Below are 21,985 nucleotides of genomic sequence, written 5' to 3' on the forward strand. Positions count from 1 at the left end.
AGCTTGGCACACCTGTACTTGGGAAGTTTTCCCATTATCCTCTGCAACTCCTCTCAAGCTCTGTCAGGTTGGATGGGGAGCGTTGCTGCACAGCTATTTTCAGGTCTCTCCAGAGATGTTCGATCGGGTTCAAGTCCAGGCTCTGGCTGGGCCACTCAAGGACATTCAGAGACTTGTCCCGAAGCCACTCCTGTGTTGTCTTGGCTGTGTGCTTAGGGTCATTGTCCTGTTGGAAGGAACCTTCACCCCAGTCTGAGGTTCTGAGCGCTCTGGATGCAGGTTTTAATTGAGGATCTCTCTGTACTATGCTCCGTTCATCTTTGCCTCGACCCTGACTAGTATCCCAGTCCCTGTCACTGAAAAACATCCCCACAGCATGATGCTGCAACCACCATGCTTCTCCGTAGGGATGGTGCCAGGTTTCCTCCAGATGTGATGCTTGGCATTCAGACCAGAGTTCAATCTTGGTTTCATCAGACCAGAGAATCTTGTTTCTCATGGCCTGAGAATCTTCAGGTGCCTTTTGGCAAACTCCAAGCGGGCTGTCATGTGGCTTTTACTGAAGAATGGCTTCCGTCTGGCCACTCTACCATGAAGGACAGATTGGTGGAGTGCTGCAGAGATGGGAAGGTTCTCCCATCTCCACAGAGGAACTCTAGAGCTCTGTTAGTGACCATCGGGTTCTTGGTCACCTCCCTGACCAAGACCCTTCTTCCCCGATTGCTCAGTTTGGCCGGGCAGCCAGCTCTAGTAAGAGTCTTAGTGGTTCCAAACGTCTTCCATTTAAGAATGATGGAGGCCACTGTGTTCTTGCGGACCTTCAATGCTGCAGACATTTTTTGGTAACCTTCCCCAGATCTGTGCCTCGACACAATCCTGTCTCGGAGCTCTCCGTACAATTCCTTCGACATCTTGGCTTGGTTTTTGCTCTGACATACACTGTCAACTGTGGGACCTTATATAGAGGTGTGTTTTTCCCAAATCAGGTCCAATCAATTGAATTTACCACAGGTGGACTCCAATCAAGTTATAGAGACATCTCAAAGATGATCAATGGAAACAGGATGCACCTGAGCTCAATTTTGAGTCTCATAGCAAATGGTCTGAATACTTAAGTAAATAAGGTATTTCAGTTTTTTATTTGTACAAAATTTGCAAAAATCTCTGAAAACCTGTTTTTGCTTTGTCATTATGGGTTATTGTGTGTAGATTGCTGAGAAGAAAAATATATATTTAATCCATTTTAGAATAAGGCTGTAACGTAACAAAATGTGGAAAAAGTCAAGGGGTCTGAATACTTTCCGAATGCATAGAGCATCCACCGGACTGATACAGGTGCTGCAGAGTGTGTGTGTGTGTGCGCAAGTGTGCATGCATGTGTGTGTATGACGGACACAGCAGACTCACCCCTCCTCCTGGCACGCTGTTCTCCCTGCCACTCATGCTCTGCAGCACAGCCTTGTCCAGGCCCAGTTTGAGGCTGGCCCGGTCAAACATCTCCCGCTCGTAAGAGTTCCTGGTGATCAGACGGTACACCTTCACCGCCTTGTTCTGACCAATCCTATGGCAGCGAGCCTGGGCCTGAGAATAATAGAAAATAACTTGGTTATGACCAACCCAATACATTTTATATTTGTCCAATAAAAATCACTTCAGGATCAAGATCGTTGCTGCTATAATAACATAAATATGCCATTTAGCAGACGCTTTTATCCAAAGTGACTTAGTCATGCATACATACATTTTACTATCCAAGCAATGTCAATTAAAAAGTTTAACTATTATAATAGGATATAAAAGACACTTCTCAATTCAAGGACTTCCTGAATTGACTGAATTGAAATAGAAAGTGACCACACCTTTGTTGCTAATTGTATTACATTGGAGGCTGGTGTCACTTTAAATGTCTGTGTGTGTCTTTACCTGCAGGTCGTTCTGTGGGTTCCAGTCTGAGTCAAAGATAATACAGGTGTCAGCAGCAGTCAAGTTGATGCCCAGACCTCCAGCCCGGGTACACAGCAGGAACACAAAGCGGTCCGAGTCTGGTTTGCTGAAACGGTCTATAGCTGCCTGACGCAGGTTACCTCTCACTCTGCCATCGATACGCTCATACAGGTACCTGAGGAACACAGGACCATGCAGGGTTGGAGGAGGACACATAATTACACATGTTCTAGTGTCACATCCAAGTATCATGAATGTCAACATTTACATACAGTACGACACAGAGTTTTACAGTAACTGATACAACACCAACCATCACACATTAAGAGGCCTACAATTGCCACACAATATTTCCAGGAATTTGTTTTTGTCATCCACTTTCAAACAACATTCACTAGTTGTCTCCTTCTTTCCTCCATTCCTGTCTCTCTTTTCCGCTATCTGTATTCTGCTCTCTCTTTCTCCTTTCATCCTTCCTCCCCCTCTGGCAGAGAACAAGGTGGTTTAGCTTGCGGATCATGGGCAGCCTCTTTCCCAGGAGCCCTCGCCCTCGCCCCTGCCTTACCCCACATCCTACCCCTCATCTTCTTCACCTTACACACCTCACCCCCTCACCTCTACAGTGACCCACTTCCCTCCGCACGCCCACAGACTCCTCTCTCCCTCTGTCTGATGTGGGAGTGCCCCGAGGGAGTCTGTGACCTGCCGCTGAACCCCGGCTAAGCCTTGCCTAGCCACTGAGCGGAGCGACTCGCCTTGTGTGTTTACACTGGTTTCGTTCGGGATTTGAGTGCCAGAAAGAAGCATGGAGGGGAAAAGAACACAGGGCCAGGCCCCGGATAGTGAGAGAGACAAGAGAGGATAGCGAGAGGGAGAAGAAGAGAGAGGACAGAAATATCAAGAGGGAGAGGGAGAAAGAGATAGAGAGACCACACAGACCAGGCCAGTCGCCCGCTTTCCTCAGCTTAGACGGGCTGCTGGGATAATATCCTTTTCATTTAGCGTGCAAACAGGAAGCTCATTAAGCCAGGAGATTAAGACATTGAATGAAAGGGTCTTGGTACATTCTTCTGCTTCTGTTACACAGTCTTTATCATCTCCCTGCTCTGGGTAGCATTATGGAGTGATGAGCACAGGGGGCTTTAAAAGGCTCTTTCTCAGACAGTCACTGGAGAGAGAGGCTAATGCTTAGAGATTCAGCATTTCTCTTCAACTACATTCAATTTAATAAGGGAAAGTACTGGAGTGATTCAGCTTTTGCTGCACTGCAAACTGCTAGCTAGCTAACACCAGATAATAAACCATAAATACATCACTTTGAAAATGGAGCTGAAAAATTGAAATTACAAAGTCTATTACCCTCTCAAGCATGATTCCTGTCTTTTTCCACATCAGCCTAGCTGAAAGATATGAAATATCTGAGGAGAGAGAACCTTGATTTCCAGGCTTCTATTCGAGTAGAGTACTTGGGAGCATAGTAATACAAGACGAGAAGAGAGGCAGGCAGCAGTACCTTCTCTGGATGAGGTAGTCCTCCAGGATATCCAGACAGCGGACCATCTGGGAGAAGATGAGGACCTTGTGTCCCCCGGCCTTCATCTTGGGCAGCAGCTTGTCTATGAGGACCAGTTTACCAGCCGACTGCACCATGGCCTGCAGGTGGAAATCAAAGGCAACAGGGCTGTACACCTCTCGGAAGTCCTCCAAGATCTTCTCCTCAGCACCTGGGAGAGATGGACAGACAAATAAAGTCAGTAATGGTATCAGTGTTGCTGCTACAATTGTACAAGCAGGGCGGGCCCCCGTCTAATGCTGTTGCCACTAGAGTTTGGCTTCTATTGGGAAAAGACTGGATGACACTTAATCTGGTACCATGCTACCATTTTCACCTAATCTGTATACAGTTCATATACATTACCTACTTTAAAACAGACAGGAATAGCAACTCAGTCATGGAATAGATTTGGTACAATATGGTACTGGAAAAAAATAGTGTGGACCTGAGTGAGGTGGCGGTACAAGGAACTCTCTCTCTGATCACTGGTTAGAAGGATAATGACCAAGCAACTGAATGACCAAGGAGACAGCTCACACACACAGCTCACTGCCTCGAACTCACAAACCAGCATTGATGTAAAATGGCGCCGGAAGAAATGGCAGCAGTTTTACGGGCGCCCAACCAATTGGGCTATAATGTGTTTTTTTTTGCGTTATTTGTAACTTATTTTGTACATAATGTTTCTGCAACCGTATCTTACGGCAAAAAATAGCTTCTGGATATCAGGACAGCGATCACTCACCTCGGAATAGACAAAGATTTTTTCTTCAATAAGCAGGACGCACAGGACATACTCCAAACACCTGACAAGGCCAACATCCCAGTTATTGGCAAGAGGAAGAGACGCAGGCACAGAGGACACTGAGCGGGATGCCTCGTTAGGGTCCGCCGACGGCGAGGGGGAAAGCTGCCGTTACCGTCAGTATTACTCGCCAACGTGCAATCATTGGACAATAATTAGACGAGGTACGATCACGAATATCCTACCAACGGGACATCAACAACTGTAATATCCTATGTTTCACGGAATCGTGGCTGAATGACGACATGGATATTCAGCTAGCGGGATATATGCTGCACCGGCAAGATAGAACAGCACACTCCGGTAAGACGAGGGGGGGGGCGGTCTGTGCATATTTGTAAATAACAGCTGGTGCATGAAATCTAAGGGAGTCTCTAGATTTTGCTCGCCTGAAGTAGAGTATATTGTGATAAATTGCAGGCCACACTACTTGCCTAGAGAGTTTTCAGCTACACTTTTCGTGGCTGTTTATTTACCACCACAGACAGATGCTGGCACTAAGACTGCACTCAGTCAGCTGTATAAGGAAATAAGCAAACAGGAAACCACTCACCCAGAGGCGGCCCTCCTAGTGGCCGGAGACTTTAATGCAGGGAAACATAAATTGGTTCTACCTCATTTCTATCAAAATGTTAAATGTGCAACCAGAGGGGAAAAAATTCTTGATCACCTGTACTCCACACACAGAGACGCGTACAAAGCTCTCCCTCGCCCTCCATTTGGTAAATCCGACCACAACTCTATCCTCCTGATTCCTGATTACAAGCAAAATTTAAAGCAGGAAGCACCAGTGACTCGGTCTATAAAAAAGTGGTCAGATGAAGCAGATGCTAAACTACAGGACTGTTTTGCTATCACAGACTGGAACATGGAACATTCTTCCGATGGCATTGAGGAGTACACCACATCAGTCACTGGCTTTATCAATAAGTGCATTGAGGACGTCGTCCCCACAGTGACTGAACGTACATACCCCAACCAGAAGCCATGGATTACAGACAACATTCGCACTGAGCTAAAGGGTAGAGCTGCCGCTTTCAAGGTGCGGGACTCTAACCCGGAAGCTTATAAGAAATCCTGCTATGCCGTGCGACGAACCATCAAACAGGCAAAGCCTCAATACAGGGCTAAGATTGAATCATACTACACCAGCTCCGACGCTCGTCTTATGTGGCAGGGCTTGCAAACTATTACAGACTACAAAGGGAAGCACAGCCGCGAGCTGCCCAGTGACACGAGCCTACCAGACGAGCTAAATCACTTCTATGCTCGCTTCGAGGCAAGCAACACTGAGGCATGCATGAGAGCATCAGCTGTTCCGGACGACTGTGTGATCCTGCTCTCTGTAGCCGACGTGAGTAAGACCTTTAAAAAGGTCAACATTCACAAGGCTGTGGGGCCAGACGGATTACCAGGACGTGTGCTCCGGGCATGTGCTGACCCAACTGGCAGGTATCTTCACTGACATTTTCAACATGTCCCTGATTGAGTCTGTAATACCAACATGTTTCAAGCAGACCACCATAGTCCCTGTGCCCAAGAACACGAAGGCAACCTGCCTAAATGAATAAAGACCCGTAGCACTCATGTCCGTAGCCATGAAGTGCTTTGAAAGGCTGGTAATGGCTCACATCAACACCATTACCCCAGAAACCCTAGACCCACTAAAATGTGCATACCGCCCAAACAGATCCACAGATGATGCAATCTCTATTGCACTCCACACTGCCCTTTCCCACGTGGACAAAAGGAACACCTATGTGAGAATGCTATTCATTGGCTACAGCTCAGCGTTCAACACCATAGTACCCTCGAAGATCATCACTAAGCTAAGGACCCTGGGACTAAACACATCCCTCTGCTACTGGATCCTGGACTTCCTGACGGGCCGCCCCCAGGTGATGAGGGTAGGTAGCAACACATCTGCCACGCTGATCCTCAACACTGGAACCCCCCAGGGGTGCGTGCTCAGTCCCCTCCTGTGCTCCCTGTTCACTCACGACTGCATGGTCAGGCACGACTCCAACACCATCATTAAGTTTGCAGACGACACAACAGTGGTAGGCCTGATCACTGACAACGACGAGACAGCCTATAGGGAGGAGGTCAGAAACCTGGCCGGGTGGTGCCAGAATAACAACCTATCCCTTAATGTAACCAAGACTAAGGAGATGATTGTGGACTACAGGAAAAGGAGGGCCAAGCACGCCCCCATTCTCATCGACGGGGCTGTAGTGGAGCAGGTTGAGAGCTTCAAGTTCCTTGGTGTCCACATCACCAACAAACTAGAATGGTCCAAACACACCAAGACAGTCGTGAAGAGGGCACGACAAAGCCTATTCCCCCTCAGGAAACTAAAAAGATTTGGCATGGGTCCTGAGATCCTCAAAAGGTTCTAGAGCTGCAACATCGAGAGCATCCTGACTGGTTGCATCACTGCCTGGTAGGGCAATTGCTCGGCCTCCAACCGCAAGTCGCTACAGAGGGTGGTGCGTACGGCCCAGTACATCACTGGGGCTAAGCTGTCTGCCATCCAGGACCTCTACACCAGGCGGTGTCAGAGGAAGGCCCTAAAAATTGTCAAAGACCCCAGCCACCCCAGTCATAGACTGTTCTCTACTACTGCATTGCAAGCGGTACCGGAGTGCAAAGTCTAGGACAGTTTTTACCCCCAAGCCATAAGACTCCTGAACAGGTAATCAAATGGCTGCCCAGACTATTTGGACTGGCCCCCCCCCAACCCCTCTTTTACGCTGCTGCTACTCTCTGTTTATCATATATGCATAGTCACTTTAACTATACATTCATGTACATACTACCTCAATTGGCCTGACCAACCAGTGCTCCCGCACATTGGCTAACTGTATTGTGTCCCGCCAACCACCACCACTGTCTTTTTACTGTTGTTTTTATTTCTTTATTGTTTATTGTTCACCTAATACCTTTTTTGCACTATTGGTTAGAGCCTGTAAGTAAGCATTTCACCTATTGTATTCAGTGCACGTGACGAATAAACTTTGATTTGATGAAGAAAGGTCCCATAATTACACTAATCTGTATGCAGGTCAAAGACAATATGAGAGTTAGGACTTCTATAATGCTTATCAAGTCTAACAACCCATTTTTTATTATTTGACATACTAAAAACTAGTGGATATTATAAACTGGATAGTTCCAGCCCTGAATGCTGATTGGCAGACAGCCGTGGTATATCAGACCGTATAACACGGGTATGAGAAAACATTTATTTTTACTGTTCTATATTACGTTGGTAACCAGTTCATAGTAGCAATAGGGCACCTCGGGGTTTGTGGTATATGGCCAATATACCACGGCTAAAGTCTGTTCTTAGGCACGACCTTAGCTGTGGTATATTGGCCATATACCACAAACCCCTGAGGTGCCTTACTGCTATTATAAACTGTTTACCAATGTTTTTTATTTTTATTTAACCTTTATTTAACTAGGCAAGTCAGTTAAGAGCAAATTCTTACTTACAATGACGGCCTACACTGGTCAAACCCGGACGACGCTGGGCCAATTGTGTGCTGCCCTATGGGCTTCCCAATCACAACCGGTTGTGATTCAGCCTGGATCAGAACCAGGGTGTCTGTAGTGATGCCTCTAGCATTGAGATGCAGTGTCTTAGACCGCTGCGCCACTCAGGAGCTCATATACCACACCCCCTCGTGACTTACTGCTTAAAACTTCTTAAGGCTAGGGGGCAGTATTTTCGTTTTTGGCTAAAAAACGTACCCATTTGAAACTGCCTATTTCTCAGCCCCCGAAACTAGAATATGCATATAATTGTCAGATTAGGATAGAAAACACTCTGAAGTTTCCAAATCGGTCAAAATTCTGTCTGTGAGTTAAACAGAACTGATATTGCAGGCTAAAACCTGAGGAAAATCCGATCAGGAAGTGCCCCTGTTTTTGAAACCTCTCTGTTCCTATGCATCCCTATTGCCCATTTAAAGGGATATCAACCTTTTTCTATGGCTTCCCTAAGGTGTCAACAGCCTTTAGACATAGTTTCAGGCTTTTATTTTGAAGAATGAGCGTGAACGACCACATTGCGTAAGTGGATAGGTGGGGGCTCTCAGAGTGAGTTGTGCGCAAAAGAGAAAGGCAGCCATTGTTACTTCCGGTCCTAGTGAAAAGCCAACTGTCCCGGTTGATATATTATCGAATAGATATTTGAAAAACACCCTGAGGATGGATTATAAAAAACGTTTGACATGTTTCTGTGGACATTATGGATATAATTTGGAATTTTTGTCTGCGTTGTCGTGACCGCTCTTTCCGGTGGATTCCTGGGCATAACGCAACAAACTAACGGAGGTATTTGGATATAAAAAATATCTTTATGGAACAAAAGGAACATTTGTTGTCTAACTGGGAGTCTCGTGAGTGAAAACATCCGAAGATCATCAAAGGTAAACTATTAATTTGATTGCTTTTCTGATTTTCGTGACCAAGTTACCTGATGCTAAGTGTACTTATTGTTTTGTCGAGCGATCGATAAACTTACACAAACGCTTGTATTGCTTTCGCTGTAAAGCATAATTTCAAAATCTGAGCCGACAGGTGGATTAACAAAAGGCTAAGCTGTGTTTTGCAATATTGCACTTGTGATTTCATGAATATGAATATTTTCTAGTAATATTATTTACCTGTGGCGATATGCTACGCTATGCTATTCAGCGTTGCTGATGACAATTATCCCGGATCCGGGATGGGTGGTTCAGAAAGGTTAATTAGAAAGCCTTCATATTTCTGTTTGGCAGTTTATCAACTCTAAAGCTGATCCTTTAGTTGTCCTAGCCCTCATTAAAACACACACACACACACACACACACACACACACACACACACACACACACACACACACACACACACACACACACACACACACACACACACACACACACACACACACACACACACACACACACACACACACACACACACACACACACACACAGACAGAAGCATCTGTCAAAGCATAGGCCAAAAGTTCACTAGGCTGGCCTTGTATGAGAGCACTTTGTCAAACCAGATTATCCAGAGCACAAGTACACCAGTGACATAAAGATATTACAGCTATGGTAAGGAGGGCAGGGAGGAGGGAGAGGGAGAGGAAGAGGAATGGACCAACACAGCAGCTTTTGAATGTGGGATGAACAGAGGGATGGAGGGAGAGGTGAAGTTAGTCCATTATCTGTTCTAGAGCCTCAACCTCCTGGCCTGCTTTCTCTGTTCTAGGAGTTCTGACACAGCTAGGAGAAAGATGGAGGGGTGAGGAGAGAGGGTGGGTGGGTGAGAGAAACAGACAGCGCCATAGGGAAAGATAGTGAGGAATGAGGATGTCTCTGAATCAGAGGTTTTCATTCTGCCCCGGGGCTGCTATAGAGCTCTTTACTACCGGTATGGGCGGGAATTACCCAAATCAGCCTTCCCCACACGGCATACACTGTCCTTCCATATAACAAGAGGCTACATACAGCGTTCCACAACCTGGATTGTAGCAATATCACTGTTAGTACCTTTGATGAGGTAGGGGTGGTTGCAACACTTCCTCAGCTCCATCATGGTGTTGACCAGGTTGGGGACGTTGGCCTGGCCGACTCCTTTAGACAGGAAGGAGAAGTTCTTCTCTAGGATGGCTCTGTAGTACTTCTTCTGGATGTTGGTCAGCTCCACCTGACCACATTATATAGAAACATTCAATTATATATGACAATACACAGAAACCACATCAGTCAGCAAAACTAAGACAAAAAAACACAAATACTCAATCTCAAGCACACACACACACACACACACACACACACACACACACACACACACACACACACACACACACACACACACACACACACACACACACACACACACACACACACACACACACACACACACACGCACACACACGCACACAACGCACACAACGCACACACCTCAATGATGGTTTCCTCCTTAGGAGCCAGCTTCTTCTCCACGTCCTCCTTGAGACGACGCAGCATCATGGGCTTCAGGATGGCCTGCAACTTCTGGACCTGAGAGAGACCGAGATATGCATGTTCATATATGGATGGACGCATGCATACGCACTCATACACACAGACACAGTTTACAGTAATACGTGAAGCTTTTTGACCTGAGACACAGAGAGACGGATACAGAGATGGAAGATACAGGTTAACATGTGGAGAGTCTGGAATGGAAACGCACTCTTTCACGCACCCACACACGCACACACACACACACACACACACACACGCTCCCACACACGCACCCACCCAAACACATGATTTTAACCAGAGGTGCTGAAGGATTAGCAGGATTAAGAGGGGTTGACCATGGGCCGGTCAGTGGTACTATGATTGTCAAACCAGTACAATACACTGAGTGTACAAAACATTAGGAACACCTTAGAAATCCTTCTTTAACCTGTCTCCTCTCCTTCATCTACACCTGCTTTCTATGACATAGACTGACCAGGTGAATCCAGGTGAAACCTATGATCCCTTATTAAATCCACTTCAATCAGTGTAGATGAAGGGGAGGAGACAGGATAAAGAATGATTTTTAATCCTTGAGACAATTGAGACATGTATTGGGTATGTGTGCCATTCAGAGGATGAATGGGCAAGACAAAATATTTAAGTGCCTTTGAACGGGGTGTGGTAGTAGATGCCAGGCGCACCCGTTTGAGTGTGTCAATAACTGCAACGCTGCTGGGTTTTTCACATTTAACAGACTGATGAAGTCCATGAGGTTGATAATAGGGGTTCTAAATAACTGTAATTACATCAGCATAATGCTAAAGGGAGTTATAACATACCTTTCCAAACCAGCACTCTGTGTGTGTGTGTGTGTGTGTGTGTGTGTGTGTGTGTGTGTGTGTGTGTGTGTGTGTGTGTGTGTGTGTGTGTGTGTGTGTGTGTGTGTGTGTGTGTGTGTGTGAGTGTGTGAGTGAGTGATTGAGTGAGTGTGTGAGTGAAAGAAAGTGAGAGTGAGAGAAAGTGAGAGAGAGTGTGAGTGTGAGAGAGAGAGAGAGAGAGAGAGAGAGAGAGAGAGAGAGAGAGAGTGTGAGTGTGAGCGAGAGAGCTCTATTCTCCTTCAGAGTTACATCTGTACCAACAGGATCATTATCTCCACACACTGACACACTGTTCAAACACCAGGTGGGGTGAGTGGGGAAAAATACACTCATGTCCCCTGATACCATATGAAAACAAATTAGCTTCTGTATTAATAATCATATTCATTATGATCAGTGATGGTAAAGGACACACTCACACACAGGCAGAGACTAAACTATAACACACAGTATTTCTCACATACACACTTTGTTGATAGGAACCCAACAACATAATACTCACACACTGACAGCGACACACTTGATACGAACCCAACAACCACATGATAGAATCACACAGCCTCACCTGCTCCTCAGTCTTGAGGTCTCCAAACTCCAGCATGAAGGTGTTCTCTGAGGGGAAGCTTTGAGGCTCCAGGAAGTGCAGCAGACTGAACAGCTCCTCTACCGTGTTCTGGAGGGGGGTCCCTGTCAGGAGAACTTTGTGTTCCTGGAGAGAGAGGAGAGGGAAGAGAGAGATGTGAGTTAGAAACAATACAAGACACACAGCATTGGAACTCCAACCTACAAGCTGTGCCTCCACTGAACACAACTACAGAGAGGGGAGACCTCAATCACAAACAATCTTAAGATCCAACCAGATTGGTGTACAGTGATGGTTACCATTAGGACACGTTTCACTGCTTCTCTCCGCACACCAACAAGATACTGATTTGAGACACACGAGGCCTAGGATCTCAAACATTCAAGCTGTAATGGCTGCATTTCTGCCCTTTGCTCAGTTCTGCCCTACAGTATGCTCAGTGACTTGGACATACCAGATTCATGAGCTTGAAGCCCTCTAGCAGCTTGCAGTTCTTGTTCTTGAGGCGATGGGCCTCGTCGATGATGACGCAGCGCCACTCGATGGCGTTGAGCTCTGGACAGCCGCCCAGGATCATCTCAAAGGTGGTGATGAGGGCGTGGAACTTGTAGGCTCCCCGCACCACACGACCCTGGAGGGAAACCAGGAAGAAACGCACAGGGAGTCAATACAACTCTTCCATTCATTCAGCTTTTCTCATTCTCAATGGCTGAGTGTATAATGCCTTGTAAAGAAATATCAGTGATTTCAATCATTTGAGAAGACAGAATATAAAGATGGTCCTTGAGAAATATACCATTCTCATATCTAGTGAGACATCCTGCGCAGTGTGTGTGATTCCCTGTGTGTTAAGGTGATTCCCTGTGTGTTAAGGTGATTCCCTGTGTGTTAAGGTGATTCCCTGTGTGTTAAGTTGATTCCCTGTGTGTTAAGGTGATTCCCTGTGTGTTAAGGTGATTCCCTGTGAGCTAAGGTGATTCCCTGTGTGTTAAGGTGATTCCCTGTGTGTTAAGGTGATTCCCTGTGTGTTAAGGTGATTCCCTGTGAGCTAAGGTGATTCCCTGTGTGTTCAGGTGATTCCCTGTGTGTTAAGGTGATTCCCTGTGAGCTAAGGTGATTCCCTGTGTGTTAAGGTGATTCCCTGTGTGTTAAGGTGATTCCCTGTGTGTTAAGGTGATTCCCTGTGTGTTAAGGTGATTCCCTGTGTGTTAAGGTGATTCCCTGTGAGCTAAGGTGATTCCCTGTGTGTTAAGGTGATTCCCTGTGTGTTAAGGTGATTCCCTGTGTGTTAAGTTGATTCCCTGTGTGTTAAGGTGATTCCCTGTGTGTTAAGGTGATTCCCTGTGAGCTAAGGTGATTCCCTGTGTGTTAAGGTGATTCCCTGTGTGTTAAGGTGATTCCCTGTGTGTTAAGTTGATTCCCTGTGTGTTAAGGTGATTCCCTGTGTGTTAAGGTGATTCCCTGTGAGCTAAGGTGATTCCCTGTGTGTTAAGGTGATTCCCTGTGTGTTAAGGTGATTCCATGTGTGTTAAATTGATTCCCTGTGTGTTAAGGTGATTCCCTGTGTGTTAAGGTGATTCCCTGTGAGCTAAGGTGATTCCCTGTGTGTTAAGGTGATTCCCTGTGTGTTAAGTTGATTCCCTGTGTGTTAAGGTGATTCCCTGTGTGTTAAGTTGATTCCCTGTGTGTTAAGGTGATTCCCTGTGTGTTAAGGTGATTCCTTGTGAGCTAAGGTGATTCCCTGTGTGTTAAGGTGATTCCCTGTGTGTTAAGGTGATTACCTGTGTGTTAAGTTGATTCCCTGTGTGTTAAGGTGATTCCCTGTGTGTTAAGGTGATTCCCTGTGAGCTAAGGTGATTAAGGTGATTAAGTTGATTCCCTGTGTGTTAAGGTGATTCCCTGTGTGTTAAGGTGATTCCCTGTGTGTTAAGGTGATTCCCTGTGAGCTAAGGTGATTAAGTTGATTCCCTGTGTGTTAAGGTGATTCCCTGTGTGTTAAGGTGATTCCCTGTGAGCTAAGGTGATTAAGTTGATTCCCTGTGTGTTAAGGTGATTCCCTGTGTGTTAAGTTGATTCCCTGTGTGTTAAGGTGATTCCCTGTGTGCTAAGGTGATTCCCTGTGTGTTAAGGTGATTCCCTGTGTGTTAAGGTGATTCCCTGTGTGTTAAGGTGATTCCCTGTGTGCTAAGGTGATTCCCTGTGTGCTAAGGTGATTCCCGGTGTGCTAAGGTGATTCCCGGTGTGTTAAGGTGATTCCCTGTGTGCTAAGGTGATTCCCTGTGTGTTAAGGTGATTCCCTGTATGATTCCCTGTGTGTTAAGGTGATTCCCTGTGTGTTAAGGTGATTCCCTGTGTGTTAAGGTGATTCCCTGTGTGTTAAGGTGATTCCCTGTGTGTTAAGTTGATTCCCTGTGTGTTAAGGTGATTCCCTGTGTGTTAAGGTGATTCCCTGTGTGTTAAGGTGATTCCCTGTGTGTTAAGGTGATTCCCTGTGTGTTAAGGGGTGAGCCGTGCTGTAAGAATAAGCCCTGTGGTGCCACAGTGACATCCCAGTCTTCCAGTGAGACAGCCTGGTGGCAGCTCATCTTTCCTCTCCTCCCTCATCCGTTCTTCCCCTCCTCCCTTGTTACATTTGCATACTAAGATCTCCTAACCGCTGTCTGTCATTCTACATTACTCTGCCAACAACTGCAGAAAAAACCTTTTCCCAGGGCTACCGCCTGACATGTGCTACCCTTCAAACCCTTCTCATGTGCCTTTAAATTGAGTCCTGCTTTCAAGTTTCAAGCTTTAACGTCACATGCACAAGTACAGTGAAAGGCCCAACAATGCAGTAATCAATAACAATGTAATACTAAAAATAACAAGGTAGAACAAAGACACACAAGATATAAAATAAGAAATAAGAAGAACACGATAAAGTAAGTAAGCATACTATATACAGGGTCAGTTCCAGTAGCATATTTATAATGTGAAGGGATACTGGATTGATAGAGGCAGATATGTGTTGGGGTAAGGTGACTAGGCATGCTGGAACATGACAGTCATGCTACTCAATCTCAGTATCTCTCTCTCTCATTATGTGGCCTGCAAGCTCTCCGTGGACAAATCTCTTTGTCCGACTGAGCATCTCTGATATCATGTCACTATTCCCTGAAACACAATAGAACAAATACTGTCATTACTTTAATGGAACAGAGAAACACCTGAGTTTCACTTAATCTTTCACAGCTAATGATGTGCATCACATTATCTCCTGTTCTTCGTCCCCATTATGAGATGCTGGCTGCCAGCGGGTTTCAAGGCCCTTTTGCTGTTGTTCTGACAACCACCACCTCCCCTCATCAGAGAACAACTTTTTGAAATGTCAAGGACCCATCTGTTGTTGACATTGTTGTTCATCTGTGGGTCCTTGATGTGGGTCCCTGACTATACATCTCGTACGGCTAGCCTGTGTTGTTTATTTATGTTGTTGTTTACCTGTGTGTCCCTGGAGTACATCTCGTACTGCTGCAGCATCTGCCTGCTGACCATGGAGCCGTGGTAGACAATGACGTTGAGGTGGGTCCACGTTCTGAACTCCCTCTCCCAGTTGGCGATGGTGGAGAGGGGGGCGATGATGAGGAAGGGGCCCCTGATGCCCACACGCCAGATCTCCTCCAGAAACGTGATGGACTGGATGGTCTTCCCCAGACCCATCTCATCTGCCAGGATACAGTTCCGTCTGTCAGGGAGGAAGAGAGGGAGAGAGGGGTGGGGTGCAGGGAGGGAGTAAGAAAGGAGTGAGAGGAAGCGAGAGGGGGGTTGGAGGAAGAGAGAGAGAGAGACATTAGAGTCCCAAAACATGTATAGAGTAGTTGTGGTCCTGTCTGATATTGATATTAAGTGATGAGACTGGGCTGAACAGAATCCTTCCTCTAGTAGCCAGGCAGAACATTAATCTGGTTGTCCAGAAGGTGGGGGTGTTACAGTAAATCTTGACATTAAATGCAAAGAGCAGATACTCCCACTTGCTTCCTATACTTTTTTCCTTAATCTTAAAGGCTCGGTGCAGTCAAAAACAGGATTTCCTATGTTTTATAAATATTTCCACAATATGAGGATGGAATAATACTCTGAAATTGTGAAAATTATGATAATGCCCTTTTAGTGTAAGAGCTGATTGAAAATACCTGCTGAAATTTCAGCCTGTTTTGGTGGGATGTTGTTTTGTCCTGCCTGGTAACATCACAGTAAATTAGTTGATAGACCAATAAAAAAGAGAGTTCCAAACCTTTCTGCCAATAACAGTAGGTTTTCAGTTTTCCCCTCCCCACTCAGACCCCTCCCAGGCAGCCCTAGCAAAATTCTTGCTTGAGAAATTGCTCTCTGCTACGAAGCAATTTTTTCCCCCCCCTGAATGTTTTAAGGTACTTGATTGTTACCGAAAAATAATTTGATAGAGATAAAAAAAAAGTGCTGCATTGGACCTTTAAGAACTTCACAGCACTCTGAAACACAGTCCCAGTAGCAACACTACAGCCTGGCTACAGACAAACAGATGATTTGGGATGTGTTCCACACTCACTCGCTTTCTCCCTTGATCTGTCTCTCCATCTTTCTCTCTCCCTTGATCTGTCTCTCCATCTTTCTCTCTCCCTTGATCTGTCTCTCCATCTTTCTCTCTCCTTTGCTCTGTCTCTCTATATCTCTGTCTCCCTCTGTAGCTCTCCATCTTTCTCTCTCTGTCTTCCTCCTCTTCCCTTTCCCCACAAGCAGCCGGGGCGGCAGCGTAACCTAGTGGTTAGAGTGTTGGACTAGTAACTGAAAGGTTGCAAGATCGAATCCCAGAGCTGACAAGGTACAAATCTGTCATTCTACCCCTGAACAAGGCAGCACTGTTCCTAGACCGTCATAGAAAATAAGAATTTGTTCTTAACTGACATGCCTAGTTAAATAAAGGTAATAAAAAGAGGATGTTGATAGTAGAACAGTGAACAAGCCTCTGTGGGCCAATCCACAAGCCTCAGAGGCACACAGGTTAATAATGTTAACTCAGACCAATCACTGCACGCTCTAAACACAACACAGGAAAACCATTTATAATTTAACATCCACATTACCTCTGCGCAGTGACAAAGTCTCGAAACCAAACACGCTAAACTGAAAGATAAGTGAATGAAAATGTCCTCATGGGAAAAAAATGTAAGACTAAGACACAAATCAAAACAGACAACCAAGAAAACCTTAAGTCAATGAAAGCATCCTCTTTTCAAAGATAATGTAAAAAGCAAGACAGACAACCTTTCGATCTTTTCATATAGCCTATGTGGCGGAGTACAGTGTTTTCCAGTACTGTTTTGCATGTTTATGCCGTTGTGTTCATCCCTTTAAAAAATATTATTAACCACTAGGGTTGGGCAGTATTTTCATACCGTTACTGTACCATACCAGGGTATATGGTATTACTTAGAGCCCTGTGGACGTCGGGCCCTCATACCACCCTCATGGAGTCTGTTTCTGACCGTTTGAGCAGACACATGCACATTTGTGGCCTGCTGGAGGTCATTTTGCAGGGCTCTGGCAGTGCTCCTCCTTGCACAAAGGCGGAGGTAGCGGTCCTGCTGCTGGGTTGTTGCCCTCCTACGGCCTCCTCCACGTCTCCTGATGTACTGGCCTGTCTCCTGGTAGCGCCTCCATGCTCTGGACACTACGCTGACAGACACAGCAAACCTTCTTGCCACAGCTCGCATTGATGTGCCATCCTGGATGAGCTGCACTACCTGAGCCACTTGTGTGGGTTGTAGACTCCGTCTCATGCTACCACTAGAGTGAAAGCACCACCAGCATTCAAAAGTGACCAAAACATCAGCCAGGAAGCATAGGAACTGAGAAGTGTCTGTGGTCACCACCTGCAGAACCACTCCTTTATTGGGGGTGTCTTGCTAATTGCCTATAATTTCCACCTTTTGTCTATTCCATTTGCACAACATCATGTGACATTTATTGTCAATCAGTGTTGCTTCCTAAGAAATTGTCCGTATTGCCCAGCGACAGCCCCGAAACCTGAAGGATCTGGAGAAGGTCTGTATGGAGGAGTGGTCCAAAATCCCTGCTGCAGTGTGTGCAAACCTGGTCAAGAACTACAGGAAATGTATGATCTCTGTAATTGCAAACAAAGGTTTCTGTACCAAATATTAAGTTATGCTTTTCTGATGTATCAAATACTTATGTCATGCAATAAAATGCAAATTAATTACTTAAAAATCATACAATGTGATTTTCTGGATTTTTGTTTTAGATTCCGTCTCTCACAGTTGAAGTGTACCTATGATAATAATTACAGACCTCTACATGCTTTGTAAGTAGGAAAACCTGCAAAATCGGCAGTGTATCAAATACTTGTTCTCCCCACTATATATATATTTTTTTATTTTTTATTATTACGCACAAAGAAAATTCAAGCAGTAGGGAGGGATCTTGATCAAGGAGGAGATTGATTGTCTCTGCTGTAACCAAGAAGCGTGATCTTGCAAGCTAGCCACATAGCTAGCAAGTTATTAAACCAAATGCATAGCTGGCGCCATGAGCAGGAGATCGTTTATCTTAGATAGTTAACTGATAGTTATAAGCAGTGACGTAGCACGCACCCCTCTGAGCTTTAGGGCGCCCCAAACCCCCCAAAAAACAAATCAAAACTAAAATCATACCATTGGTATTTCAAAATACCCCGGTATATGGTATATACGACATACCTTCCAAGCCTATTAACCACATTCTTCACAGGTTTTACATACTACACCAAGCTAGAAGTCAGCAGGCTCTGGGCAAGCGTCTCCCTGTCTCGGTACAGACATGCTGTCAGCTCACTGCTTCACTGGCTTCTCTTCTGCACTACTTAGCAATCTGACAGTCCAGCCCTTGTCTCTCTGGCTGGATGCAGTATGCTACAACCACAGAGCTGAAACCTAGGATCTGAAGTCTGGAACAACCCTGTGTTTGTGACTGTCAGAATCTGTTCAGGGCAGTAGAACACTGTGTGTCTGTTTGTTTGCACATGCATACAGGTACAGTGTGTGTGTGTGTGTGTGTGTGTGTGTGTGTGTGTGTGTGTGTGTGTGTGTGTGTGTGTGTGTGTGTGTGTGTGTGTGTGTGTGTGTGGGGACGTGTTTAACTATTCTTGTGGGGACCAGAAGTCCCTACAAGAATAGTAAACGAACAAATAGTTGACCAGCTGGGGACATTTTGTTAGTCCCCACAAGGTCAAATGCTATTTCTAGGGGGTTTAGGGTTAAGGTTAGAATTAGTGTTAGGGTTAGAATTAAGTTAAATATTAAGGTTAGAAGCTAGGGTTAGATGTAGGGTTAGGGTTAGGAGCTAGGGTTAGGTTTAGGGTTAGGATAAAGTTTAGGTTTTTGGGTTAGGGTTAAGGTTAGGGTAAGAGTACGGGTTAGGATTAGGGTTAGGTTTAGGGGTTAGGGAAAATAGGATTTTGAATGGGACTGAATTGTATGTCCCCACAAGGTTAGCTGTACAAGACTGTGTGTGTGTGTGTGTGTGTGTGTGTGTGTGTGTGTGTGTGTGTGTGTGTGTGTGTGTGTGTGTGTGTGTGTGTGTGTGTGTGTGTGTGTGTGTGTGTGTGTGTGTGTGTGAACTCGAAATGACACAACGACAAGGTTCCAGTTTAACAAAGTTTACTATACTCTTGAATACACTACAAGGTAGCCATTACACTCAAGGCTAGGTTCATCAACCAACAGACTTCCTGCGCATGCGCACTCTTGACTGAGTGATAGCCCCGTAATAACAGAAATATAGGGATACTTAAAACATGAACTTAACAATCTCCCCCTTTCTTTAAAGACAAATAAAACATCAACAACATAATTAAATGTCCAAGTATTATTCAAGATCCCCATTTGGCGTCCAAGATGGCTTAGCAGTTCAGACGTCATTTCTGTTTCGTATTGTCGTGTCCTGTATATATATACAGTGGGGAGAACAAGTATTTGATACACTGCCGATTTTGCAGGTTTTCCTACTTACAAAGCATGTAGAGGTCTGTAATTTTTATCATAGGTACACTTCAACTATGAGAGACGGAATCTAAAACAAAAATCCAGAAAATCACATTGTATGATTTTTAAGTAATTAATTTGCATTTTATTGCATGACATAAGTATTTGATACATCAGAAAAGCAGAACTTAATATTTGGTACAGAAACCTTTGTTTGCAATTACAGAGATCATACGTTTCCTGTAGTTCTTGACTAGGTTTGCACACACTGCAGCAGGGATTTTGGCCCACTCCTCCCTACAGATCTTCTCCAGATCCTTCAGGTTTCGGGGCTGTCGCTGGGCAATACGGACTTTCAGCTCCCTCCAAAGATGATCTATTGGGTTCAGGTCTGGAGACTGGCTAGGCCACTCCAGGACCTTGAGATGCTTCTTACGGAGCCACTCCTTAGTTGCCCAGGCTGTGTGTTTCGGGTCGTTGTCATGCTGGAAGACCCAGCCACGACCCATCTTCAATGCTCTTACTGAGGGAACGAGGTTGTTGGCCAAGATCTCGCGATACATGGCCCCATCCATCCTCCCCTCAATACGGTGCAGTCGTCCTGTCCCCTTTGCAGAAAAGCATCCCCAAAGAATGATGTTTCCACCTCCATGCTTCATGGTTGGGATGGTGTTCTTGGGGTTGTACTCATCCTTCTTCTCCTCCAAACACGGCGAGTGGAGTTTAGACCAAAAAGCTCTATTTTTGTCTCATCAGACCACATTAACTTCTCCCATTCCTCCTCTGGATCATCCAGATGGTCATTGGCAAACTTCAGACGGGCCTGGACATGCGCTGGCTTGAGCAGGGGGACCTTGTGTGCGCTGCAGGATTTTAATCCATGACGGCGTAGTGTGTTACTAATGGTTTTCTTTGAGACTGTGGTCCCAGCTCTCTTCAGGTCATTGACCAGGTCCTGCCGTGTAGTTCTGGGCTGATCCCTCACCTTCCTCATGATCATTGATGCCCCACGAGGTGAGATCTTGCATGGAGCCCCAGACCGAGGGTGATTGACCGTCATCTTGAACTTCTTCCATTTTCTAATAATTGCGCCAACAGTTGTTGCCTTCTCACCAAGCCGCTTGCCTATTGTCCTGTAGCCCATCCCAGCCTTGTGCAGGTCTACAATTTCAACCCTGATGTCCTTACACAGCTCTCTGGTCTTGGCCATTGTGGAGAGGTTGGAGTCTGTTTGATTGAGTGTGTGGACAGGTGTCTTTTATACAGGTAACAAGTTCAAACAGGTGCAGTTAATACAGGTAATGAGTGGAGAACAGGAGGGCTTCTTAAAGAAAAACTAACAGGCCCGTAAGAGCCGGAATTCTTACTGGTTGGTAGGTGATCAAATACTTATGTCATGCAATAAAATGCTAATTAATTACTTAAAAATCATACAATGTGATTTTCTGGATTTTTGTTTTAGATTCAGTCTCTCACAGTTGAAGTGTACCTATGATAAAAATTACAGACCTCTACATGCTTTGTAAGTAGGAAAACCTGCAAAATCGGCAGTGTATCAAATACTTGTTCTCCCCACTGTATATTTACACCTTTCTTCGCATATCTTTTATATATTTTATTATCCAAGAACTCAACTACAAAAGCTTCCCTGCAAAAGCTTTCCTGCAACAGCTAGCTAGCTGCAAACCGTGTGACTACTGGCTTACGTCGATCCCGGAGCAAACTCAAATAATTCCGGAGCTAGCCAGCTGAGGAGTTCCATCAGCCATTCCTGGGCTACAGCCACCTATCCGGACCCGTTTTTTTGTTGTTTTGTTGTTGCTGCAGATACGGAGCCCCACCGGGCCTTCACGACTGACTGCCGACGTTATCTGCCCGAGGGAGTTATCCAACTGGCACCTCCGTCCCGACGTTACCTGAACGCTCATCTGGGGCCCGCTAACCGTTAGCTGTCTTATCGGCTGCTATCTGAATAAGTATATCGGACAATTATTACAAATGGGTTGTGACAGTTTTTATTTGTATTACTCAAGCTGCCACTTTCCATTACTGAGAGCCTGTAGGAGCGAGAGCCTGTAGGAGCACAAGACCGGTTGCTCCTTTTTTAGTCAGACAGTCAGCAAGCTGTTCCTTTGTGGTCGACCACAGAATCCGCTGGATTCTCTGTGCTTGAATAAGTTCCTCGATGCTGCTAATCTCAAAGTCTTTTCTCTGT

At 45.4% G+C, this 21,985-nt stretch overlaps 1 protein-coding gene across 8 annotated transcripts in view; it reads right to left on the reverse strand.

Annotated features, from left to right (window-relative positions):
* LOC139562966 (chromodomain-helicase-DNA-binding protein 9-like) overlaps positions 1 to 21,985 on the reverse strand; it is a 142,317-nt gene that overhangs the window by 35,632 nt on the left and 84,700 nt on the right. For all 8 annotated transcript variants that reach the window (XM_071381172.1, XM_071381175.1, XM_071381174.1 and 5 more), the window contains 8 exons: positions 15,254 to 15,497; positions 12,228 to 12,404; positions 11,756 to 11,899; positions 10,265 to 10,363; positions 9,851 to 10,007; positions 3,458 to 3,668; positions 1,924 to 2,119; positions 1,408 to 1,581 (listed from right to left, as the gene is read on the reverse strand). In XM_071381172.1, coding sequence (XP_071237273.1) covers positions 1,408 to 1,581; positions 1,924 to 2,119; positions 3,458 to 3,668; positions 9,851 to 10,007; positions 10,265 to 10,363; positions 11,756 to 11,899; positions 12,228 to 12,404; positions 15,254 to 15,497 — 1,402 coding nt within the window. The remainder of the gene's footprint in view (positions 1 to 1,407; positions 1,582 to 1,923; positions 2,120 to 3,457; positions 3,669 to 9,850; positions 10,008 to 10,264; positions 10,364 to 11,755; positions 11,900 to 12,227; positions 12,405 to 15,253; positions 15,498 to 21,985) is intronic.

Source organism: Salvelinus alpinus, chromosome 33 (assembly GCF_045679555.1).
Source record: "Salvelinus alpinus chromosome 33, SLU_Salpinus.1, whole genome shotgun sequence".
NCBI lineage: Eukaryota > Metazoa > Chordata > Actinopteri > Salmoniformes > Salmonidae > Salvelinus > Salvelinus alpinus.